The sequence below is a fragment of the Nerophis ophidion genome, linkage group LG06 (assembly GCF_033978795.1).
Source record: "Nerophis ophidion isolate RoL-2023_Sa linkage group LG06, RoL_Noph_v1.0, whole genome shotgun sequence".
Lineage (NCBI taxonomy): Eukaryota > Metazoa > Chordata > Actinopteri > Syngnathiformes > Syngnathidae > Nerophis > Nerophis ophidion.
In genome coordinates this window covers 35075076-35102554 of record NC_084616.1, presented here as the reverse complement: position 1 = coordinate 35102554, position 27479 = coordinate 35075076, and the positions used below count along the sequence as shown (strand labels likewise).

At 41.2% G+C, this 27479-nt stretch overlaps 1 protein-coding gene across 1 annotated transcript; it reads right to left on the bottom strand.

The window, feature by feature from the left end:
• Positions 1 to 10: 10 nt before the first annotated feature.
• adora1b (adenosine A1 receptor b) lies at positions 11 to 27479 on the bottom strand. The gene is made up of 2 exons (XM_061902261.1): positions 26841 to 27479; positions 11 to 2477 (listed from the first exon to the last, which is right to left on the bottom strand). Exons 1-2 carry the CDS (start codon positions 27170 to 27172, stop codon positions 1682 to 1684), a joined length of 1128 nt encoding a protein of 375 aa, XP_061758245.1. The 5' UTR covers positions 27173 to 27479; the 3' UTR covers positions 11 to 1681.

Here is a 27479-nt window from a genome sequence, read left to right as displayed (position 1 = left end):
GACTGTCTCATTGTGGGAGGGGGTTCTCTTTATTGCTGTTTTTTTGGGGGGCATCTGGGATCTGCCCTTTAAGGGGGGGGTAATGTTGTGATCCGGCTTCCGGATCACACATCTCTAGCATGTTTGTCTTTTTTGTATTGTCCTACTATGTTTTGATCATGTTTTGGACTCTACCGATCCCGTTTGTTAGCGCACTTCCTTATTTACATTCATCACCATGACAACTTATTTGCTCCTCCTGCATGGCTCATTCACACACCGGTTTGTAATTATGTTTTCTGTATTTAAGCCCCTCTGCTACCTAAGTTCGCTCTCGCCAGTTTGTTTGCACCTGCAACCGTTACGTGAGTAGTCTCTGTTTATTTTTCTGCTTGCTAAATGTAGCTTGCCTCCGCGCGCTTGGCTCGCGCTTTATGGACTTCAAACTCTGTCTTCTGTGTATATTAGCATTTAGTTTTCTGTGCTCAGACACGCCTTTGATTTGCTCTTTTGTACCAGTGTTCTTTTGTAACTTCACATTAAAAGGCTGTTCATACCTTCATTCCTGCCTGCTGTGATCCTGCGCATCGAGAGGCGACACTCCCCGCGCATCCACAATGCCGCGCAAACGTAACAATGTCCTTCACAATGTGATTTTAGCTGGCTGTTTATCCACTTTGTGCAGGCGCCATAATTAAAAACGGTCAGAGAGTTTGCAAGAAAAATAAGTATAGGGAGCTGCCAATGGCCTCCCTTACCCACTTTGACACTGCAGAACTGACAATGCCTAATGACTTAAAATTGGCCCAAGAAGTGGCTTAACTGTTGATTGTGTTCATTTTCACTAAAGTCATGTTTAAATCTGACTTTGATACTGATAAACCAAAATGTCTTCATTTGTTTCTTTCAAACCGACTGATGCATCAAAATGAATGAAACCGCCTCCCACACAAAGAGGGACATAATGTCACTGTCATAGACTTATGTTCAATTATTGCAAGTTTATTCCAGCTCAGATTTCCAGTGTTACGCACTCCTCCTGAGAAAAGGCAAATGATCTTCCTGTTGATCGTGTTCATCTCCAACCTGACTCTGGCCAGGCCCTTGTAGTTCGCTGAGCTCCTCACATGGATCTGGGCTCAAGGGCATTGCAAACTCCTTCAAGATAATAAAATATAATGAACCAATCAGGATCGCCGGGAGGGATTTCATAGATGTGACGTAGCGCCGAAGTGACTGTTTGATTCAAACAATGGCGGGATGCAGCGAGGAGTCGTGTGCTGATATTGATTCTGCTATTGCAACTGTTTTTTTTAACCTATCGAATATTAATTATTTAAGAGATGAACAGAGAATTTTTCGCTCTGTTATCCAATATGGCGGCTCTTCTGTTTTGGATTTCCCAGCGTCGCTCTCATCAGCGTCACGGATTGATTTCCATGTGAGATAATGGACAAGTAGTTTATCCAATCACATGCAATATTTTTTTTACAAGAGCCCGTCTTCTGAATTACATCTGCAATTGAGAAGTCCCAGATTCTTGTGTGGAGCTCAGCGAACTACAAGGATCTGGCGAGTCAGGTTAGTTCATCTCAGCATCCACGAGCACTTTGGAGGAAGTCCTCCTCCTCATTAGAATACATTCCCAATGAGGATGGACAGTTTTTGTGCTATGACTAGTAATCCCCAGACAGCTTTCAGCTTAAACTGCATTCTGCTCCAACAAGCGGGGATGGTGTTTCATGTGCAAGGTATCGGTCCTCTGGTCCAGGTACTCCCCAGCTTGAGGCGAGAGCTGCAAGGTGTCGGCTGTCTGATTCCTCTTCCAGGTGAGCTGCAGCGGCGTGGCCTTCAGCGGCTCTAGATTGGGCATCTCCCTTCTGTCACTGGGCTGGATCTCCAGAGCAGGGGTGTCCTTGCAGCAGACATACTGCTGCCAGATTTTGCGGAAGGCTGTGCGGAACTTCTTGATGCGGAAGGCGTAAACGATGGGGTTGACGGCAGAGTTGCCGTGGGTGAGCAGGATGGCGATGTATAAGAGGATGATGGGCTTCTGGCACCTGGGGCAGAAGAGTGTGATGCAGTTGATGATGTGCAGGGGGAGCCAGCTGATGGCAAAGAGAAAAAGGACCAGAGCTAAAGATTTAGCAAGATTGAGCTCCTTGTTGTAGTACTTGTTGGGGTCAGTGTGGCTGCAAGTGAACTTTTTGCTATTGAGCTGCTTGTGGATCATGTAGAAGATCTCGACGTAGATGACCAGCATGAGCAAGAGCGGCGGCAGCACCCAGCCGAAAAAGTTGAAATAGACCATGTACTCCATGCTGATGACGTTCTCGAACTGGCAGGTGATGACCAGGTCGGGGCTGATGGAGCCGTTCTGTTGAAGACGCCCCAGGTTGTTCCAGCCCAACATGGGGGTGAGACCCACGATGAAAGCCACTGTCCAGCACGCCACCACCGCCATCCCCGCTCGACGAGGCGTCACCAAACTCTTGTACCTGCAGGAGCCAACAGAGAGGACGGATGCTGTCAACCGATTGGACAATACATATATGACATTTAAAGAGGAAACCCCAGAAGACCCTTGTTAGAGTGTACACAGCTGTAGAGTCACCGAAACGAAGCACACTACTTTGGCCCTGCACTGAGCATCATGGACACTGGTGCGGATTTCTCTATTTCAGGATTGCGTGATATGGATAGAATATTAATTATTTGATTTTGGTTGATGATAGGCAGCACGGTGAAACAGGGGTTAGTGCATGTGCCTCACAGTACGAAGGTCCTCGGTTGTCCTGGGTTCAATCCCGGGCTAAGGATCTTTCTGTGTGGAGTTTGCGTGTTCTCCCCGTGACTGCGTGGGTTCCCTCCGGGTGGTCCGGTTTCCTCCCACCGCCAAAAACATGCACCTGGGGATAAATTGATTGGCAACACTAAATTGGCCCTAGTGTGTGAATGTGAGTGTGAATGTTGTCTGTCTATCTATGTTGGCCCTGTGATGAGGTGAAAACCTGTCCAGGATGTACCCCGCCTTCCGCCCGAATGCAGCTGAGATAGGCAACAGCGACCCCCTGCGACCCTGAATGGGACAAGCGGTAGGAAATGGATGGATGGATGGTTGATGATAGAGCTTACTGTGATGATCCATTGACCAGATCACATTTGTTTAGTTTTCGATTCCCTCAGTTCCTGTTTCAGCACTCTTGGGTTTGGGTTTTTTGGTCGTCATGGGTGCTGATTATTTTCACCTGCCTCTGATTAGTGTTCGGGACACTCACCTGCTCCTGGGCAATAATCAGAGAGCTACTTATTCCTGCCTTTCGCACACAATTCAGTTTGGCTGTGTTGTTTGCTTCCATGCTACATGTTATGCTGTTACCTTTTCGATTCTAATGCTTGTTTTCCTTTTGCTAAGCTTTAGCCTTGCTCCCCGTGCATTCTGCACGCGTTGCTTTTGTTTGCATTCTGCCTGATTTTGTGGACAACAAATCATTATCTCTGCACATTGCCTCCGGAGTTAATACTGCATCCTTGTGAGAACAATCCACGCATCACGATGCGACAACAGCATGACACTTTCAGTACTATCATTATATGACACATTATAGCTGTGTTCTGAAATTTTGACGGCGACAAGCAACAAACAAAATGCGTTTTAAACGCAATGTAGCATTCTTGCTAGCGGCTAATGTCCCCGCACTGTGCAAAGCCACTTCTAAGTCACTAATACCTCGCCTCAATGGCAGAAAAACAAACAAACATTTGTTATAAATATCATCACTGGATGACTAGGATTAGCTAATCATGTGACACTACAGACGGTCGGAGGGTACAATAAGTCATGCTAACCGCTAAAATATACAAACCAGGGGTAGTGGATTGATACAAATATCATCAGTAGCGATACCAAGTAAAGTAACTGTATATGGTGGAACTACTGCATGTTGATAGCGGTGTTCTGCAAACTTAACGGCAACAAGCAACAAACAAATGCGTTCTTAACGCAATGTAGCATCCTTGCTAGCGGCTATTGTCCCTGTACGGTGCAAAGCCACTTCTAAGTCACTAATCCCTCGCCTCAATGGCAGAAAAAAAATAAAAATAAAAAAACATTACTTCCAGGTATCATCACTGGAGTACTAGGAATATCTAATCACACCACACTACATACTGTGGGAGGGTACAATAAGTCATGCTTTTGATTGATTGATTGAAACTTTTATTAGTAAATTGCACAGTTAAGTACATATTCCGTACAATTGACCACTAAATGGTAACACCCGAATATGTTTTTCAACTTGTTTAAGTCAGGGTCCACGTTAATCAATTCATGGTACAAATATATACTATCAGCATAACACAGTCATCACACAAGTTAATCATCATAGTATATACATTGAATTATTTACATTATTTACAATCCAGGGGGTGGGATGAGGAGCTTTGGTTGATATCAGTACTTCAGTCATCAACAATTGCATCAACAGAGAAATGGACATTGAAACAGTGTAGGTCTTACATAGTAGGATATGTACAGCCAGCAGAGAACATAGTGAGTTCAGATAGCATAAGAACAAGTAAATACATTTGAAATACATCTGATTATTTACATTAGGTTATTTACAATCCGGGGAGATGGAATGTGAATGGAGGAGGGTGTTAGTAAAGGGTTGAAGTTGCCTGGAGGTGTTGTTTTAGAGCAGTTTTGAAGGAGAATAGAAATGCACTTACTTTTACACCTGTTGGAAGTGCATTCCACATTGATGTGGCATAGAAAAAGAATGAGTTAAGACCTTTGTTAGATCGGAATCTGGGTTTAACGTGGTTTGTGGAGCTCCCCCTGGTGTTGTGGTTATGGCGGTCATTTACGTTAAGGAAGTAATTTGACATGTACTTCGGTATCAGGGAGGTGTAGCGGATTTTATAGACTAGGCTTAGAGCAAGTTGTTTTACTCTGTCCTTCACCATGAGCGAGCCCACTTTGGAAGAGTGGGTTGGAGTGAGGTGTGATCTGGGGTGGAGGTCTAAAAGTAACCGGCTTGTTCTGGGATGTTTGGAGTCCTGATTTGAGGGTTTTGGAGGTGCTGGGGTACCAGGAGGTGCAAGCGTAATCGAAAAAGGGTTGAATAAGAGTTCCCGTTAGAATCTTCAAGGTGCTTTTGTTGACCAGAGAGGAGATTCTGTAGAGCAATCTGGTTTTTTGGTTGACATTTTTGATTATCTTGGTTGCCATTTTATCACAGGAAAGATTGGCCTCTAGTATGGAACCTAGGTAGGTGATCTCATCTTTCCTGGTGATAACAATGTCACCCACTTTTATAGTAAAGTCAGTGACTTTTTTAAGGTCGATATGGGACCCAAATAGGATGGATTCCGTTTTACCTAAGTGTATGGATAGCTTGTTGTCAGCGAGCCAGGTGCAAATATTAAGGAGTTCAGCACTCAGGATTTGTTCCACTTGTGACTTGTCCTTGCCGGATACCAGCAGGGCTGAGTCATCCGCAAACAGGAACAATTCACAGTGGCATGCTGATGGCATGTCATTTACGTATATTAGGAACAGTAAAGGTCCTAGTCTACTGCTTTGGGGGACTCCACAGCTTACTGAGAGGGGAGGGGACATGGTGCCGTTCACCTCTACCACCTGTTTCCTCCCCTCCAAGTAAGATTGCATCCAGCTCGATGAGGTTTTATCGAATTTGATTGCTCTGAGCTTATCCAACAGTATAGTGTGGTTAACGGTGTCAAAGGCCTTCTGAATGTCCAGCATGACCATGCCGCAGTATTTGCCCGCGTCCACCTCATGTTTGATGTGTTCGGTCAGATAGACAAGGCATGTGTCAGTGGAGTGGTTAGTTCTGAAGCCGGATTGGAATGTGTACATTAGTTTATTAGTAGCAAGGTATCTATTGACCTGTTCATAAACTACTTTTTCCATTACTTTCGAAATGGAACTGAGAGTAGAAACAGGTCGGTAGTTACCAGGTTCTAATTTGCTTCCTTTTTTATAAAAGGGGGTTACTCTTGCTATCTTGAAATCCTTGGGTACTTGGCCTTGTTTGATTGAGAGGTTTATTATATGAGTGATTATTGGGGCAATGGTTGTGGCAGAGTCCATGAGGAATCTGGAGGGGATATTGTCAAGGCCCGTGGCCTTTTTTGGGTGGAGCGCGCTCAATTTATTAAGCACCTTGTCAGCTGAGACCATTTCTAATTTGAAATTGTTGTTGATTACTCCTAGCTTTCTGTAATAGGCTTTAACGATTTCTACACCAAAGCGACCAAAATGATAGGACGGCTTGTTGACGAGAGTTGTGGCTATGCTGGTGAAAAAGGTGTTAAGTCTGCTTGCTACCTCCATTTTGTCTGTAATGAGGGAGTCACCTTCCTTGATGTTGATGTTGGTGAGTCTGGCTTTAAGTTTCTGGCTGCATCCAGGAAGCTGGTTGTTGAGAATTTTCCAGAGCTCACGTGGCTTATTTGTGTTTTCCTCTATTTTGTAGTTGATATAATTTTCTTTTAAGGATTTAGTCAGGTTGTTTGTCTTATTTCTTAATTTATTGCATTGCATTTTGAGTGTTGAAAGGAGTGATTGGAGATTATTATTGGGTTGTTTATCTACTTCGGTTTTATACTTTTGGTATTCGTAGTATTTTCTGTATCTGTCTTTTATGGAGGCTAATAGGTCTGGATCTATCCTTGGTTCAGAGCGGGCTTTGATTCTGACTGTTCTCACAGGAGTCATATCATTTAGTATCGCTAGAAACGCTGTTTTGGAGCGATCCCAAGTATCTTCAATTAGGTTGCTCCTGAGCACAGTCCGATGTCCAGTCCCACTCACCCAATTTAAGGTTGAAATTATCACTGGAGTATGTCTTAAGGGATCTAGATTGAGCTGTTATGTGGCCATTGGCTTTGGGTTTGGTTATTTTGCGCGTGCAGTAGGTTATATAGTGGTCGCTAAGACCACAGATCATGACCCCACTATTTTTTATGTTATGCCAGTCTGATGTGGGCATGAGATCTATGATTGATTGGGTGGAATCACACACCCGTGTGGGGAGTGTTATTAGCTGGGAGAGAGCGTGCAGATTACAGAACTTGCTGGAAGATTTGAAGACAGGCGCATCACCGCGTTGAATATCTGTGTTCAGATCTCCAGTTATAATCTTCTCCACGTTGTCTACACCAGCTAAGCACTCTTCAAGAGCACCATAGAAATCACTCTGATTAGGGGGTCTGTATACAGTACATACCAGTACCGGCTTAGTGTTTGTGAATTTGATTTCTGCTCACACAGATTCAAGGGCATTGTGGTTAAGATCAGAGCGAGTTATGTATTTAATATCCTGTTGAATATATATACAAACACCACCACCATGTTTATTCCTGTCCTTTCTGATGACCGAGAAGTTTCCTATCTGTATCTCTGAGTCAGAAACACTTCCATCTAATATAGTTTCAGAGAAACACAGGATTTTTACCTTATTGTTGTGGAATATTTGTCTGATTTGGTCGAGTTTATTTCCAGAGAGGCTGTTCACATTAAGATGGATGATGTGTAGCCCACCGGGACCAAAAAGAACATCAGAGTTCGTTGGGGAGAGGTACTGTCCAGAAGAGGGAGGGATGGTTGTTATTGAAGTTTGTGTGGCAAGACTTGGGGATGGGGGAGACGCTCATTGTTCATCGTCCAGGAGATGGGGGAGGGGTGGAGTTGAAGAGGGGAGGCCAGGTAGGAGTGGTGGGAGTTGACGTGTTATTCGCGGGTATTGGTGAGGTTGAGAACAATGACCAGGGATTTCCGAAGAGTCCCCTGAAACCTGTGTAGGCCGTGGGGGGTTCAGGTGACGCGGTGATGACCCTCAGGGTTTCCAGAGAGGTTAGTAGGAACTCCGCATTGCCGACTTTAATTAATGCTCAAGTGCTCTGCACGTTCACCTGCTGTTGAGCACTAATCAGAGGCAGGCGAAACCAATCAGTACCCATGAAACCAAAACAAACACCCAAAGTGCACAAAACAGGAACCAAGGGAGTCCAAAACCAACAGAACACAACTAAACAAAACATGATCCGGATCACGGATCATGACAAAACACCAAGTTTAATTCTGTTTACATTATTTGTTTTTATCCCTAAAGGGAATATCCATTGTCACTCTGCTGTGTATATTGTGTTGCATGCATTACTGTGCCCCACACAAAGACTACAACTACACACACATACAGGCAAGGCGAGCTGTCAGTGATGAAGAATCTGTCAGCAGACTAGCATTTCTCCAACATAGTTGCTACTTATTTTAGTCTGGAACAAAAAAAAGCCCATATCCTAAGGGATTTCACTATTGTCACTCATCTCTAACAATCTAGTCCAGGGTTGTTGTTTTTTTTTTCAAGTGTGGCGCATTGAACCTCTCTTCAGAGAACATAATATACATAAAAGACAGATCTTCTGGAGCACATTTTGTGGAGTTTTCTGCGCTCTTTTCACTCTCTCGCTATAGTGAACAAAAAAAATGTATAATCTTTGCAGGTTGGAATATGTATTTTCTTTATTTCTCTCATGCTGATGCACCTCTCCTCACACTTTGAAAACCTTTTTCCCAATCAAAGTAATTCAATCCAAATCTCATATTTAGTAAACATAACAATGGTAATGCCCATACATTGCAAAAAAAGAGCTAAGATAAAAATACTAGATTTTAGAAAACAAAATACTAAAAACTAGAAGAATTAACAAGCTGTATGGACATATCATTTTACTTGATAATACATCCTGAATTAACATTTGTACATTTAGAAGTTAGAATAACTTTTCAAATTGAAATAAGTATTTTCGTCTGAAAGCTTTTAATGTTTTGATTTTTAAACTACAATAGACAACATATTATTAGTCATGCTAAAATTTAGATTAGTCAATGACTAAAAATAGGTAAATAGCTCTTAAAGCAGGGGTGTCAAACTCATTTCAGATCGGGGGCCACATGGAGAAAAGTCTACTCCCAAATGGGCCGGACTGGTAAAATCACGGCACGAAAACTTAAAAACAAAGACAACTTCAGAATGTTTTCTTTGTTTAAAAATAAAACAAGCACATTCTGAAAATGTATCACTTATGTTTTTTTTGTTTTTTTTACACTTACATGTTGTGGTTAATAGTATTCTACCTTTATTTGTCCTTTATTTATATTTTCTGAATAAATAATGTCATAATGTTCATCAGTAAACTCATTGGTCTTAAATTTTAATCTATCAAGATAAAAAAAATACATCAAAATCAATTTACAGTGTGTTATTTATGTAGTTTGCCCAATTTCCTTAACTGGTTTACTAAAGGGTTTTTTTTTTTTTTTTTTTTTTTAAATAATGTAGATATCTACAAAGTAGAGATGCACGGTTAGGCAATTATATCATCCGCAACTGCATCACTAAAGTCGTCACTCACCCGCCACCCACCCGAACCAACATTTCATCAAAGCCACACCCGCAGGCTACCCGCCCTTTGTTATATATCTAATATTGACGATGCAAGGCATTAGTGAGGTTAAAAAGTGTAACTCCCTCCAAATAGCACAGACACAATGTCTTTCTTGAACTGATTTATTTGAAGGCTTACTTTCCCTTCAAATTCACCGTGAAAACTGTAATAAATAAAGCATGTTACAAACGTAAAAATAAAAACATGCACAGCATGAGGATCAAACATTTTACCAAGTAAAATACCAACAAATGACAAATACCTCGTTGGCCATACCCGGAAGTAGCTTCCTTACATCCGTCGACAGACCGAACGAGACACTTCAAAATAAAAGTATGCCCACATACTGTTTCAAAGAGTGCTGCTCTTTTTTCGTATGTGGGTAACAACATTTAACTATTTATAAATGGTTGATTTCTATAGGCTAGTAAGGTAAAGTGTTGTACCTGACAAGTTTGAGCTACCTTGCTTCTGCAGCCTTCATCAGAGGTGTCACGTGATGTTAGCGTGACGTTGTCTGTGACGTGATATATGGATTGTACCATCAAGAGTTGTCAGGTACAACAGTTTACCTACTAGCCTACATAAATCAAACATTTATAAATACACGTCAGTAGGCTAAATGAACCTCTTCAACATAACATTTAACTATGTATAACATACATACGCAGGGGAAAGAGGGGGCGGAGCCCCCTTAAATAAATGTCTTGCCCCCACAATTCAAAATTTGAGAAAGCAAATTTTAATAAACTCACAAAATTACTACATTACAAGTTGAGAAAATTATCTGCACTAGCCGAAAAATCCGCCGAAAAAGGGACACACACGATATAGTAGTGTCGGCTTCCCTCCCATCCCTCCCTCCGCTGTGCGTGTATTCAACATTCCACAGGATGCGCAGCAGACACACACCCGCACACACCCCTCAGCCGTCAGTAAACATCCAATCACTGTTGCAGTATGAAAGTAAAAGAAAAGGAAAAGTTGTCTACATTTATCATATACTTGTTAGGATGGGTGTATTTGTGTAGTCTTATCTGTCATAAACACGTTTATCGTCGCGGACTTCCGGTGCTACGGAGTTCCCTTTTTTTTTTTTTTTTTTTACAACTTGACGAGAGCAGTGACCACGGAGGCTCTGAGCCAGAGGCGTCACTAGACCTAATACTGTACTGGGGCACACCTGGGGCACAAATAATTCAAGTAAGTGTGCAAAGCGCGCAAGCAAAAACATTTTTAGCTCTTATTTATCATAAAAAATACATACATAGTGCTTTAAACTATGAAATCATATCAGATGATGTTGTATGGATCTTTGATTAACCACCTGAAATTAACTAATGCCTTTGACCTACTTGTGCACTTTTTTACTCCAGACTTCTAAACTGCTACTGGTAAAAGCCAAAAGGAAGAGCAATGAATCTTTTTGAAATATATATTGCAGTAATCATCTGCAAATTTAACATCTACAAAAGTAAAACAAAAAATAAAGCACCCCTACATCTCTGGGTTGTTTTATATTATTTAATTTCCATTTATGGCAATGTGGCTAATCCTATTTTAGATAAACAAAACTATAAAATATACACAAAACAATAAAGCCACAGTAGTAGAATAAATGAACAATGGTTGTGTGTCTGTTCAGGGAATCATTTTCTGAGAAGTAAACTGTAACGTCTCCTTTTCATTTTTGCAAAGTGGTCAATCACTCTGGACAGACATGGAAATATTACAGTAACTGTTATACAGTTGACCAGTGGTTCCCAACTGCTGGGTCGTGACATAAAAGTGGGTTGTGTGTCATTTTCAGTGAGTCGCAGTCAGATGTGTGCATGGAAAAAAAAAAGTTTAGGGAGAAAAAAATCAAATTGTGGCAACAAAACCAGATATTTTTAGATTTTTTTCTAGTGACTATTAGTGAGTATTTCAGCAAAAGGCAAACCGACTAACAAGTTGGAGGAGGACTCAGGACAGACATGGAAATACATATTTTTTTAAATCTAAATGGGGCAACAAAACCTGATATTTTCAGCCATCTTTCTGAAAACAAATACAGAAATGCTACAATTTTTTCTGGAAACAAAACCAGATGCTTTAGCTGTAGCCATTTTTCTGGTGACAAAACAAGATTATTTTAGTCAAAGTCACACCGATTAACAAGACAAGTCTACTGTGCTATTTTTCTGTGAAATAAACTTGAATGATTTAGAAATTTGGCTCACGACTTGATGATCTGGAAAAATGTTTTTCTTCCTGAAGATAAACCATTTGAGAAGCACTCAACTCACACATGCTTACTCCAAATCATCATTGATGCAGAACCAGCAGACAATAACCAACATTATGTTTCATGTTTATTGGAAATTCCCCCGACAGCTCTACAGCAAATGAATATGTTTGTCTTGATACAAGGAATAACGTTAGCTAACTTAGCATCAACTTAAGACAATGATGTTGCCTAGCTAGCTAGGACTTCACTTACATCTCTCATTCCTGCTGCTTCTTCTCTGCTGCGGGCGAATAACTTTCTTAAATCCATCTAGGAGTTACAGTTTGAGTCAAATCAAAATCAAAATAATGTAATTAACAAATTGTTGTTGGCTAACGTTACCTACCTCAGCAGTGATTCTCACCCCCCGCCCCCCCCCCCTCTCTCTCTCAACCGAAGTCTCGATCCACACGTGAATAAATTACCGTATTAATTAGCCATGTGCTCATTGTTTCGTGGAGTGAATACAGTAGCAATCAATTACCATACTAAGTAGTATGTGCGCTGTTGTCTATGTTATGTAGACTTAAAACTCTGAAGCGTTGTTTTTTATTGGTGAATTTTTTACTGTGGCACTGCAGATCAACAGTGGGGCACGTGCCCCAGTGAAATCTGTCTGGCGACGTCCCTGGCCCACGTCCACTGCATGTGACAAACTGAAGACAAGTGACCTGTGTCTGACAGACCCCTACGTAAAGCCCCGCCCCAGGCTGTAGTCCTGTACTGTTGTTGTTTTTCTTCATGTAATCACAGCAGGTTTTTTCTGTTGTTGTTCAAGCTTACTTATTTTCTGCTCCAGCTTCCAGCAGCTCACAAAGAGAAAGTTAATGCTCTGTAATGCATCCATTTTTCAGAGCATTTAAAAAGTCTAGTCCTGCTCCTGCATGTAGTAGTAGCAATGATGCTACTGCTAGTACATCAGGGACAGCAGCTAGCAATACTGCACCTTTAGCACCAGCAAGCACTGATTCTCCTGCACCAGCTCCCTCCGTCCCCCCAAAGCAGCCTGCTCAGCTACCCAGTGACTTGAATGGCACCGCAGCATCTCAGCCAATACTGGGTGGCTATCCAAAGCGTACATTTGGTACAACATTAAGATCATTCAATCCTGCCTGGTACCGCACACGACCATGGCTACAGTATTCTGTGGTGCAAGACGCCTGCTTCTGTTTCCCCTGTCGGAAATATGGCAGCGCTGTTAATGTTTCCCCCCCTGAGGGATTGCCACCTTATTGTGGTCAGGGGGTTTGCGTGCCTCGGTGACCGTAAGAGCTATACCAGCAGGAGCTTGGTCTTCAGGTGGGACACCCAAGTTGGACAGGTCTGAAGGTAGAGGCCTGACAAAGTGCAATCCACTACTCCAGGTTGGGGTTGGACACATAGCTAAAGACCTATTTCAATGAAGAAAGCATCGTTACTATAAGCACAGGAAAAAAAGTGCTGAAGCATGATGTGTACACATGATGCCCCCTTCACATTTCTGACTGCCCTCTCATATAAGCATGCCTAGAACCGCCCCTGATGTATAATGTAGCGGCTGGCTACGGGGTGTTAGCCAATGACTTTGGTTGGGGGGCGGGACTTCAGGGAGAGATTGGGAAGGGACATTATCGACAGGAAGTGAGAGTTCGCGTTGTACCGGGAAAAGCGTTAGAGACATGAGAGCTGTCGTGTGGTTGTATTACATCTTGTGCAATAAAGACAAGACAAACAAAGAAGTTTTATGAGCCTACATTCCTGGGATTATTACAATATATATTTCCTAATTGGTTCAACCGCCACCCGCCCGAATCTATTTAAAATCAATTTTTTCGTCATGTCACCCGCCCGACCTGCGGTTTACCCGCGGACACTGCGGTTGTGACCGCAAACCGCGCATCTCTACTACAAAGATACAAATAATTGCTCTTGCGACATCCAGTGGACACATTTAGAACAGCTACTTCTTTCATTCAAAAATTTTAAGTGAATTTTAATACTTAGCAAATTCATCCCTCGGGCTGGATAAAACCTGTTTGCGGGCCTGATCTGGCCTGCGGGCAGTACATTTGGCAAATGCACCCCTGTCTTAAAACTAGGCACATATCTGGAAATTACATTTTAAATCTTGGCAAGTGGTCAATAATTTGCAGTTCTCTTGTTGTCACTAATCTTATATGTTGTTCCGTTTCATTTACACATAACTTGACCTCCTTTTAGCCATTTAGATCCTAGATTGTAGCTATTTAGACAACACAGTAGGACATATGGTAAGAACATCTGTCTCACAGCCAGGTGTTTTTGGTTTTAAGTCAAAGCTTGGACTTTTGTTTCCTCCCAAATTCCAAAACATGCATGTCAGGTTAATTGAAAATGATGAACGCGAGTGTGAATGGTTGTCTATTTATGTGCCCTGTTATTAAATGGCAACCAGTCTAGGGTGTACCCCACCTCTTGCCCAAGTTTGGGTCCACAGTCCACATTGGACCTTAAAAGGGACTTGAAGTAAAAAAATAATGATTTGTTGCTGTTCACTTACTTCTGTTTTACCAAATGACAGAAGGAACAGGAATTCTATTTTTGAATGAACTACACCTGCATAGTCAAATGAAATTTCTTTAAATAATTCATCATTACAAAAATATCACAACCCAGTACAAACCGTTGTTCATTCACCACACCCGGTTTGATTATGTTGGGGAAGGTTGGGTGAAGTTAAAACATGCACACAGAGAAATGATTGACACTTTTCAGGATGGCTGTTCCCACTCTGCAGAAAACACCACATTCACACATGTCTGGCCTGAAGCAGGAGGAAATGCTGCAATTAGGCTCGGCCGTAATGCATTGGATTAGTATTGATTGCAGATGTTAAGTGTTGGGACGGCTGACTCTCAAAAGCGGAGCAATTCCCACGCTAAGCCTGGAGGATGGTGTCTCCCAAAGAGTAGAGGAGGACGAAAAACAAATGTATGCAATAGTGGGTTTGTGCTTAACACGTGCTGTTATTTTACTGTTTACGTCAATACAACGCCACATGCTCGCCGAGTGGTTAGCATGTTGGCCACACTGTCAGATGATTGAGGGTTTGAAATCTCTGTTTAGAGCCATGCATGTGGGGGGGTTTCACTGAGAACTTCAGCTGCCTCCCACATTCCAAAAATATGAACATTTGTCTAATTGGAGATTCTAAATTGTCTATAGGTGTAATTTTACTGTGAATGGTTGTTTGTTTGTATGTGTCATGGGTTTGACACACAACCATTTAGGGTGTACCCTGCCTCTTGCCCATTGTCAGCTGGGATAGGCTCCAGTTTACCCTTGCCTTTTATCAATCAATCAATCAATGTTTACTTATATAGGCCTAAATCACTAGTGTCTCAAAGGGCTGCACAAACCACAACACAAACCACTACGACATCCTCGGTAGGCCCACATAAGGGCAAGGAAAACTCACACCCAGTGGGACGTCGGTGACAATGATGACTATGAGAACCTTGGAGAGGAGGAAAGCAATGGATGTCGAGCGGGTCTAACATGATACCGTGAAAGTTCAATCCATAATGGATCCAACACAGACGCAAGAGTCCAGTCCAAAGCGGATCAAACACAGCAGCGAGAGTCCCGTCCACAGCGGAGCCAGCAGGAAAACATCCCAAGCGGAGGCGGATCAGCAGCGCAGAGATGTCCCCAGCCGATACACAGGCGAGCAGGACTAATTGTTTAGAAAAGGGATGGATGGGTGGATAGATGGATGGGCATCAATAGAACTGGGTACTCTGGGAAATTAACAAGCAGTTAAAAACAAAAAAAATCAGTCTATAAGCCTGGGCCCCTGTAGAGGGATTCTTGACTGAAGCCAAGGGGAAAAACACCATATAGCCATAGCACACATAAACATGTGTGTAAGAGGCGAACTACAAAGTATACAAAGTGTCATGCCTGTAAATCAGGGTTATGTTTGGTCATGTTTTGTTTTGTTTTTGGACTCTTGCTTCACGTTTTGCACTTCCTGGTTTTGTTTGTTTCCATGCCAACCCATTGGTTTCCACCTGGTCCCCTTAGTCACGCCCCGATCCTCAGCCTCTCACACCTGTTTCTAATTACCACAGCAGTATTTAAGTCATTTGTTTTCCTTTTCTCGGCCTGGCTACTTTACCTACTGGACTGTGTTGAACCCTCATAACGCACCTACCTTTCCTTGGCGGACCCTCATGCTTTGCCACGCTGTTTATTGTTTGACGACTCCATGTAAGACTTCTTTGTATATATGCCTCAGTGCTAGTTTTTGGTTTGCCTTGTGCCTTTTATAGTATCTTCTGTTTGTTTGTAGATAGTCCTGCCTTTGTGCTGTTTTTGTTTAAAGTTTTTAGTATTGATTATTATCCGCCACCGAGCGCGACCTTTGTTTTTCCTGTTTTGTGTTATAGTGTATAAATAAAAAATGTACTTACATTCACGTCTCGCCCGTGCTAATTATCCTTTGCGTAGAAGAAGCAAAATAAATCCATGTCACAGTCCTGACACAAAGGACATTAAATACATTAAAAGAGCAGAGCTGATGCAACCAGCTGCCACTCCAGCAGAACCGTTTCTACATACAGCTACAAAATTAAAACAACAACAACAAAAAATTAACCAATAATATATATTGCGCCCACACGATTGCAACATGCATAAACAAGCAACCAAACGAAAACGTAATTTCAACACCCATATCGTCTGCTGAGGTGGGTGAAGCATGGCCAGAGACAAGAGCAGACCCAACAAAGCAACCATGAGAGCCGACTCCACCCTCGGCTACCAACTAACTCTTGGCCAGTGTCCAGTCTGCAGGGATGAGCAAGGATGCATCTAAGGTCACCGAAGTGTTCGATACCTGCTCATTTAGCCAAGAAACTGTGAAGCTTGTCTGTCCAGGCAATCAGAGCTAGCCCTGTCTCTTCACCCGCACCCCCTCCAGACTCTCCAAATGGATTCTGGTGTGGCAGAGACCCAGCAGCTGGTCTCCATGGCCAAAAGGCTCCCGGGAGGCAAATCCAGAAGTTCACTAAAATAGCACAAAGTCACAAAAGTTCGCACAGTTCGAAAGGGTCTCGAACCAAAAGGCAAAACACCCCACATGAAAACAAGAGGGAAACATCAGGAACACAATAGGATGATACAAGAGCACAGAGCTCCTGCCACCAGCAGCCCAAAAACACAAAAAAACTAAACACTCTAAATTCGAAATGGACGAATCAAGCCATGTGGTGTTTGTATGTGTTGTCAAAGTGGCGTAGTGTGTGTTCGCATGCTACAACAGCATCTTCTACCTCGCGGAATGTACATAATAATTCGTAGATGAAACTTTGTTCCAATTATTATAATAATCCTCCTGGTGTCATTTGTGATGTTAAGAGTTGTGTTTAGAACAAATGTTTTGTGAAGCAGTGACACATCATAGGGGCACGTAAGAACAACATTTTCCCGTCGACTCAAGTCATTTTTTTTACCATATTTGTTTACAATATTCATGCAGAAGGCTGGATTTGATATTTAAGGTCTGCTCCTCCCAAAGTGTGCATCTTGGATGAAGGGGATCCACACTTGTTTTTGGAATTTTGCCTATCGTTCCCAATCATTATGAAAGACAAGACAACAGAGGGATTTTAAAAAATGCATTCTAAATATTAAATAAACTTGAATAAATGTCTTCTTACAGCGGAGTTTTGTACAAATCAATGAAAAGACTTTTAATATTTCGAAGAGCTGAAGCTAATCAGTGTTTACAGTCCGTCCCAACTCTCGTTCCGCTTTGCAACACAATTAACACAATCACACACTTTGTAATATTTTATAACTCTGCAATATAAACTTATTTATTAGTATTTATATATTTATAACACATATTTTACGCATGCAAACTCTCCCAGCAACAGCTACAAACATCCTGACAGTCAGCATCCTTATGATAGCGGACCTTGCACTAGAAGTGATGTTTTATTATGTTTGTTGGCTCTCATAAAGTCTGCAATCAGTAATAATCAGTGATGAAGAAAGAAAAAAAAAAAGCATACGTGATGCTTTTTTATAAAATGTTATGTGCCACGTATACTTAAAATGATCATAAAAAGTTAATATTGCATGTTATTATACATGTGTCCGTTACTACATTTCATATATTCTTACATCATGTATACAACATTTTAATGGAGATTTTTGGATGTTTTTTAAGGGCTTTATAGGCAGAAGTTAACGGCTCCCATAGACTTTTGATCACGTTGATCTAATATTGAGAATGCATTTTTTTTTTTCCATCCGTCATCATGTCTTTCATAATGATTGTGGACGATAGGCAAAATTCCCTCAAAAAATGTGCAGTTCCCCTTTCAGTCATGTGAAGAAATTAAAAAAGTTGCGAAACTGTGCGAATTCATGCCGCATAGCTTTTTTCCACTTAAAAATATGGGAGAAAATGGCCCTAAATGATTGAATTCCATCCATCCATGCATTTTCTACCACAGTGTTTCCTAACCATCATCGGGTTGCAAGTGCCCCCTACAGGGCCGCCAAAAAATATCTGTTTCTCAGCTGTGGTTCGTATGGGCCACAGTGGTACTCAGTTATAATACACTTTCCACCACTTAATAACAACGTCAAACAACCAGACACAATTCTGGGGCTAAAGCCTTAGAGAAGTTTTTTGAGCACAAAACAACATGAATAAAGTGGTGAAGAAGAATTTACAGTTGCAGTTAAATTTTATTGACAGTTTATTTAAGAAACATGTTCATTGATAAAATAGTTTATTTATATTAGCACATTATAATTGTGATTGATAACTATAGCAACAGCCTTTAAGAATAAGAGTTGTGTGATAACTTACACATTATTATTCTAACAATGTAAAAGTATTTTGTTGTCTGATATCTATGAGTCTCTTCTTAAGCAATATATTTTGTTAGTATTTATTTTTGTAATCAGCCTGACCTCAGTCTAAGGTTTATGAGTCAAATAAATAATAATCTTTGTGATTAACATAAGGTTTCATACATTTGACAAAGTTGCAAACTCTAAGTTTGATGTAATTATTGAATATGAATAAAACCAAGATTAAGAAAATAAATTATTATTATTACTACCTCCCACCTTAATCGAAATAAAGAAAGATATGACAAATGCAATAGATAGTAAAAACATGTACGCTGGTGGAGTGTTATGGATTTAACAGAAGCATTTGACACAATTATAGCATTCTAATAAACAAATTAGAACGGTATGAATTCAGAGGGTTGGTCTTAAACTGGGTAAGAAGCTACTTAACCAACAAGAAGCATTACATGAAGATAGGCGAACACACTTCCACAGAGCTTGAAATATTTTGTGGCGTACCTCAGGGATCAGTACTCTGACCAACATTGTTCAATCTCTATATAAATGACACTTTTAAAATTACAAAGGACTTAAAGTTAGAAATATTTGCAGATGACACTACTGCGTTTTGTTCAGGAGAGAATTTAACACACAGCAGATAATTCAAATGATAACAGAAGGAATAAACAAATTAAAAAGATGGTTTGACAAGAACAGACTATCTTTGAAACTCAGTAAAACTAAAATAATGCTATTTGGTAACAGAAGAAGAGAAAGTGAAACACATGCAGATAGACGGAGTAAATATTGAACGGCTAAAATAAAACACATTTTTGAGTGTAATAATAAATGATAAAATTGTAAATCTCATGTAAAAAAATATATACAACATAAAGTAGCAAGAAACACGTCAATAATGAATAAAGCAAAACATGTTCTAGACCAACAATCACTTCACATTCTTTACTGCTTGCTAGTGTTACCATATCTTAGTTATTGTGCAGAAATATGGGGAAACAACTACAAATGTGCACTTCATTCACTAAGTGTGTTACAAAAAAGATCAATTAGAATAATACATAATGTTGCATATGGAGAACATAGAAACCCTTTATTCATTGAATCACAAATATTGAAATACGACGATTTGGTACATTTTCAAACAGCTAAAATTATGTATGAAGCAAACTATAACCTGCCACCCAAGAATGTACAACAATTCTTCTCAACAAAAGACGAGAAATATAACCTTAGAGAAAACTGTAATTTAAAAAATGTGTATGCTCGTACAAGACTTAAAACCTTTAGCATATATATACACCGGAATGTGGAATGAAATTATGGAATGGATTAACTAAAGAAATCAAACAAAGCACCAATATGATTCTGTTTAAGAAACTGTTCAAACTACAAATGTGTACAAAAAGTACACAGAACAAGAATGATGATGAACATCTTGAACCCTTTTTAAAAAAAAAAAACCTTTTATTGAGGCAAAGATTATTGATGTATTTAATATTGTATGCTTACGATGGTAAAGTATTTATTCATTATTTATTTGTTCACTGTTTTGTTGCAGAGAACAGGGATATGGGATAAAATTGCTATGGTATCAAATGGGGTAGGATTTAATAAGCTCTGCTTCTTCATAATCCTTTTTGGACATGCTGTAATGAAACAACTGGAATTGTGTGATGCTTTACATGAATTGATTAACGTGGACCCAACGTAAAAAAAGTTGAAAAACTGATTCAGGTGTTACCATTTAGTGGTCATTTGTACAGAATATGTACTATACCGTGCAATCTACTAATAAAAGTTTCAGTCAATCAATCAATCAATCGTATGCATATTCGAAATAACCTGAAACTGAACTGAATTGAACCTCCAAAGACATGCACCTGGGGATAGGCTGATTGGCAACACTAAATTGGCCCTAGTGTGTGAATGTGAGTGTGAATGTTGTCTGTCTATCTGTGTTGGCCCTGTGATGAGGTGGCGACTTGTCCAGGGTGTACCCCACCTTCTGCCCGAGTGCAGCTGCGATAGGCTCCAGCACCCCCAAAATGGACAAGAGGTAGAAATGGATGGATGGACTTTATATTTATTATTCAGTGTTAATATTTGAGTGGGCCTGGGCCCCTCAGGAGTGGAAAAAGTTGGGCCTCGAGGTCAAAAAGTTTAAGAACAACTGTTCTACCGCATATCCTGTTTAGGCTTGTGGGTAACTGGCGCCTGTCCCAGTTGACTACACTCTGGACTGCTTACCAGTTAACCATAGGGCACATATACGGTAAAAAACATTCACACTGTCATTGAGTAAGGCCTGAACCCACGCTCCCTGCGACTATCAGTTAACCACATGATCTTTAGTGACTTAAATCAACACATGTCGTCAACAAGTATTATTGGGGACGGCGTGGCAGGGTTGGGAGAGTGGCCGTGCAAGCAATCTGAGGGTCCCTGGTTCGATTCCCAGCTACACGACCGTTCTGTCCTTGAGCAAGACACTTCACCCTTGCTCCTGATGGGTCGTGGTTAGGGCCTTGCATGGCAGCTCCCGCCATGTGTGTGAATGGGTGGAAGTGGAATTAGTGTTAAAGCGCTTTGAGTACCTTCAAAGTAGAAAAGGGCTATACAAGAATAAACCAACCCAATATTTCACACAATATTGAAGCTGCATTTTTAGCGCCTCTGCTGGTTGAAGCACAAAACTACACTTAATTTTTTTAGCTAACAGTCAGGGCAACACTGAATTGTCGGGATGTCAGAAAATGGGGATGGAACCAGGAACCCTCAAGTTGCTGGTATGGCTGCTCTACCAAATTAGCCACGACCAAACTGCAACAGTGAGGACTTAAAGGGGTGCCTTGAGGAACGCCTCAGTTATTGTAAATCCCAATTTTGGACCCCAACATTTCAACACACGGATCAGCCAATGTGTTTCCAGTGTTCCAAGTTCCTCTAAACCAGTGTTTTTCAACCTTTTTTGAGCCAAGGCACATTTTTTTGCATTGAAAAAATCCGGAGGAACACCACCAACAGAAATCATTAAAAAACAAATATCAGTTGACTGTAAAACGTCGTAGTCGCAATTGTTGGATACGACTTTAAACCATAACCAAGCAATATAGGTCTTGTCTCAAAGTAGATGTACTGTCACTACCTGTCACATCACGCCCTGACTTACTTTGAGTTTTCCTGTGTGTAGTGTTTTAGTTCTTGTCTTGGCTCCTATTTTGCTGTCTTTTTCTCTTTTTTTGGTATTTTCCTGGAGCAGTTTCATGTCTTCCTTCGAGCGATTTTCCCCGCATTTACTTAGTTTTAGCAATGAAGAATATTTCAGTCGTATTTATCCTTCTTTGTGGGGACATTGTTGATTGTCATGTCATGTTCGGATGTACATTGTGGACGCCGCCTTTGCTCCACAGTAAGTCTTTGCTGTCGTCCAGCATTCAATTTTTTTCTCCTTTGTAGCCAGTTCAGTTTTACTTTCGTTCTGCATAGCCACCCCTAAGCTTCAATGCCTTTTCTTAAGGGGCACTCGTATTTTGTTGATTTTTTGTTTAAGCATTAAACACCTCTTTACCTTTACGCTGCCTCCCGCTGTTCCCGATATCTACAAAGCAATTAGCTACCAGCTGCCACCTACTGATATGGAAGAGTATTACACGGTCACTGCCGAGCTGTAGACAGCACCGACACTCAACAACACATCATTGGCAGAGTACAATAAATGGTTTGCAAAAAACATTTTTCACCCAAATAGTTGAAAATACATAATCTCCCACAGCACACCAGACTGTATCTCGTACCGCGGCACAGTGGTTGAAAAACACTGCTCTAAACAACGGGAGCACTCTAGTGGTTTTATAAATGTGCTGCAAAATTGCTATCACTCAAGTTATTAGCTCAACTTCCCGGGCAAGGTTTGGGCCCCAGGCTGCTAGTTGAAAAGCGCTGATAAAGGCTAGTTCAGGGTCGTCAAACTTACGGAAAAGGTTTTATCTGGCCCGCGGGATGAGTTTGCTAAGTATAAAAATGACTTGAAATTTTTGAATGCAATAAATTGCAGTTTTAAATGTGTCCACTAGATGTCCCAATAGCAATTATTTTGTAGATGTTGGTACATATGTAAAACAAAAAAAAAAACATGATGTTAGCGCACCAGTCGAGGAAAATTAGCAAACTACATGTCAGGATTATTTGTTGACGAACCCCGAGATGCAGAGATGGAGTGAGCAAACATGATTTTAATATAAATAATAAGACAAAACCAAACAAAGGGTTCAAACCAAAAGCGCGCACGTGGGCGGATAAAAAACAAAAGGCCTTTAGCATAGAAGCTAACAAGAAACAAAAAGGAACTTTAGCATGGAAGCTAGAGGATCACAAACAGAAAAACTGGAAATAGTTATGGCTAACAAAAACAGCTTACCGCTACGACGACCAGGACAAGATGTAGCACGACAGGTAATAGCTGTAACAAAACGACAGGTAGCACGACAAGAGTGACATGAGGCAACGACAATACAAACGACAATACAATGATCCAGCACTGACTGGAGGAACCAAGCAGGTAAAATAGGAGCTGGCCGATTGACATCAGGTGTGACCAGATGCCAATCAGCCGCAGTTGAGTAAAAACAGGACATAGGGAGACAAACAGGAAGCTGAACCAAAATAAGAGCCCTAGACAGGAACTAAGGACAGGAAATACAAAATACACAGAGGAGAAACTAAAACACAAACAAACTGTCAATGGCAACTGTGACACTACATAAATAACATCCTGTAATTTGATTTTGATATAATTTTTTTATCTTGATAAGATTGCAAATCATGCTTACATATTGGATGGACATTACCTTTTGCATTATACATCCATCCATCCATTTTCTACCGCTTGTCCCTTTTAGGGGGTCGCCAGAGCCTTTCTCAGCTGCATTCTGGTGGAAGGCGGGGACACCCTGGACAAGTCGCCACCTCATCGCAGGGCCAACACAGACATTCACACTCACATTCACACACTAGGGCCAATTTAGTGTTGCCAATCAACCTATTCTAGGGTGCATGTTTTTGGAGGTGGGAGGAAGCCGGAGTACCCGGAGGGAACCCACGCAGTCACGGGGAGAACATGCAAACTCCGCACTGAAAGATCCCGAATTTAGGACCTCCGTATTGTGAGGCAGACGCTCTAACCCATCTTCCACCGTGCTTTTGCATTATCCATCCATCCATTTTTTACCACTTATCCCCTTTGGGGTTGCGGGGGGCGCTGGTGCCTATCTCAGCTACAATCGGGTGGAAAGCGGCGTACACCCTGGACAAGACGCCACTTCATCGCAGGGCCAACACAGATAGACAGACAACATTCACACTCACATTCACACACTAGGGCCAATTTAGTGTTGCCAATCAACCTATCCCCAGGTGCATGTCTTTGGAAGTGCATGGGAGAAAGCAGAGGGAACCCAAGCAGTCACGCAAACTCCATACAGAAATATACCGAGCCCGGGATTGAACTCAGGACTACTCAGGAACTATTTATTGTGAGGCAGATGCACTAACCCCTGTTGCACCATGCTGCCCGCTTTTTCATTATATTACTTTATATTATTATGTATTGTCTACCTTATACTTGTATTTGTTGTTTGTTTTAATGTCATTGCTTGACATAAATGAATAAATGAAAAAAAATAAATGAAAATTATAGGCCTACTGAAATGAGATGTTCTTATTTAAACGGGGATAGCAGGTCCATTCTATGTGTCATACTTGATCATTTCGCGATATTGCCATATTTTTGCTGAAAGGATTTAGTAGAGAACATCCACGATAAACTTCGCAACTTTTGGTGCTAAGAGAAAAGCCCTGCCTCTACCGGAAGTCGCAGACGATGACGTCACATGTTTGATGGCTCCTCACATATTCATATTGTTTTTAATGGGAGCCGCCAACAAAAAGTTCTATTCAGACCGTGACAACGACAATTTCCCTATTAACTTGAGCGATGATGAAAGATTTGTGTTTGAGGATATTGCTAGCGACGGACTAGAAAAAAAAAAAAAAAAAAGTAAAAAAAAAAAAAAACGCGATTGCATTGGGACGGATTCAGATGTTTTTAGACACATTTACTAGGATAATTCTGGGAAATCCCTTATCTTTCTATTGTGTTGCTAGTGTTTTAGTGAGTTAAATATTACCTGATAGTCGGAACGGTGTCTCCACGGGTGTCTTGACGCGCAGTGTCTCAGGGGAGTCGACGGCAGCTATGGACGGCACAAGCTCACCTTTTCTCCAGTAAGAACTGACTTTTTAACCACAATTTTCTCACCGAAACCTGCTGGTTGACATGTGGTCGGGATCCATAGGAAAGTTTCACCTCCAGGAATTTTAAACAAGGAATCACCGTGTGTTTGTGTGGCTAAAGGCTAAAGCTTCCCAACTCCATGTGACTTCTCCAATATTAATTGAACAAATTGCAAAAGATTCAGCACCACAGATGTCCAAAAAACTGTATAATTATGCCGTTAAAGCAGACGACTTCTAGCTGTGTGTGTGCGCAGCGCTCATACTTCCTAAAAACCCGTGACGTCTTGCGTACACATCATCATTACACGACGTTTTCAAGACGAAACTCCCGGGAAATTTAAAATTACAATTTAGTAAACTAAAAAGGTCATATTGGCATGTTTTGCAATGTTAACATTTCATCATTGATATATAAACTATCAGACTGCGTGGTGGGTAGTAGTGGGTTTCAGTAGGCCTTTAACACTAATGCAGTGGTTCTCAACCTTTTTTCAGTGATGTGCCCCCTGTGAACATTTTTTTAATTCAAGTACCCCCTAATCAGAGCAAAGGATTTTTGGTTGAAAAAAAAAAAAGATAAAGAAGTAAAATACAGCACTATTTCATCAGTTTCTGATTTATTAAATTGTATAACAGTGCAAAATATTGCTCATTTGTAGTGGTCTTTCTTGAACTATTTGGGAAAAAAGATATACAAATAACTAAAAACTTGTTGAAAAATAAACAAGTGACTCAATTCTAAATAAAGATTTCTACACATAGAAGTTATCTTCAACTTAAAGTGCCCTCTTAGGGGATTGTAATAGAGATCCATCTGGATTCATCAACTTCATTCTAAACATTTCTTCACAAAAAATTAAATCTTTAACATCAATATTTATGGAACATGTCCACAAAAATTCAACACTGAATATTGCATTGTTGCATTTCTTTTCACAGTTTATGAACTTACATTCATATTTTGTTGAAGTATTATTCAATAAATATGAAGGATTTTTTAGTATTTTCTATTGTTAGAATATTTAAAAAAAATCTTACGTACCCCTTGACATACCTTCAAGTACCCTCAGGGGTACGCGTACCCCTTGGCATACCTTCAAGTACCGTCAGGGGTACGCGTACCCCCATTTGAGAAACACTGGTCCAAGACAAGCTTTATTAATCTGCAAGGGAAATTGTTTGACAGACCGCTCAATTGCCACTCTTTCAGGCTAATAATCAAAACCATGTGGTTGCAGCATAGGCTCAAAAAGTCTACAAAGAACGAGGCAAAAAACGCATGAAAGCAAGAGGGAAACATTAATGAACAAGAAGGACATAAGAGACACTAAGCGGTGCCATTTCTACATACAGGCACAAAAGTCAAAGGCAACGTCCATTCATTTTCTACAGCGTGTCCCTCTCGGGATTGTAGGGGGGGCTGGAACCTATCCCAGCTAGACTCGGGCGCGAGGCAGGGTACACCCTGAACAAGTCGCCTCCTCATTGCAGATAGACAATCACTCATGCTCAGATTCACACACTCACGTGAGTTTAGTGTTGTATTATTAAATAAATATATTTATAAAGGATTTTTGAATTGTTGCTATTTTTAGAATATTTAAAAACAATCTCACGTACCCCTTGGCATACCTTCAAGTACCCCCAGGGGTACGCGTACCTCCATTTGAGAACCACTGCACTAATGAACTAAGGAACATCGTCACATCATTTATTCCGAAAGTACAAATAACGAAAAATAAAGATCGGACACTATTAACCGCAACATGTAAGTGTAAACAAAAAAACAAACATTATGATTTCTAAATTTTGTTCTATTTTTAAATAAAGAAAACAATCTGAAGTTGTCTTTATTTTTAAGTTATCTTGCCGTGATTTCACCAGCTTGGACCACTTGGGAGTATATTTTTTTAAATTAAGACACATGCAAGCCTACCACCATCATCATCACGGACCATTCTCATACCTGATGGGGACCTTGACCCTGAGGTAACGGTCAATGGCGATGGCCAGCAGCGCCAGGATGGAACTTTGCGTGAGCACCAGCACGGTGCAGGCGACCAGCAGGCAGCTGTAGAAGTGAGTTTGGAGTCCGATGCTGATGGTGATGGCCAGGGGGATGACCAGTGCTCCCACCGCGATGTCGGCCAGGGCTAAGGAGACAATGAAACAAAAGGTGGTGTCCCGCAGGGATCTGTTGATTTTCACCGCCCACACCACCATCACATTGCCGATGACGGACGCAACCGCGATGGCCACCTCCATGCCGATGTAGAGAGACAGAGGTCCTCCCGGCATCCTTGCAGGGTGGGGGAATTGATCTCCTGTGTATAAAAACAAAAACAAAAAGCCTCCAAATTGTTCTGGCTACCAAATGAGCTTCGCGTCCGTATCAGTTCCCCATCCACGCTTCGTGGGTGATAGAAACAAGGATGGAGGATCCCTCTTTTATCCCAAGCAGGTGTTCGAGCTCCGTGCGTCCACGGCCGATGCGTGCGCTCACAGCTCCGGGCGGAGAGAGGCGCATCCTCCTCCGTGCAAGGGGGGCTTTAACGTCAATAACTCGGCTTAAACTAAACAAAGCCGGGAGGGTGTTTTTCAGCAA

Bases quoted from the DNA above. Each gene is read 5' to 3' on its own strand.
- adora1b (XM_061902261.1), bottom strand. From the start codon at position 27,172: ATGCCGGGAGGACCTCTGTCTCTCTACATCGGCATGGAGGTGGCCATC. The intron at 2,478-26,840 runs GTATGAGAATGG...TGGCTCCTGCAG, and splicing joins AGGGTCAAGGTCCCCATCAG to GTACAAGAGTTTGGTGACGC.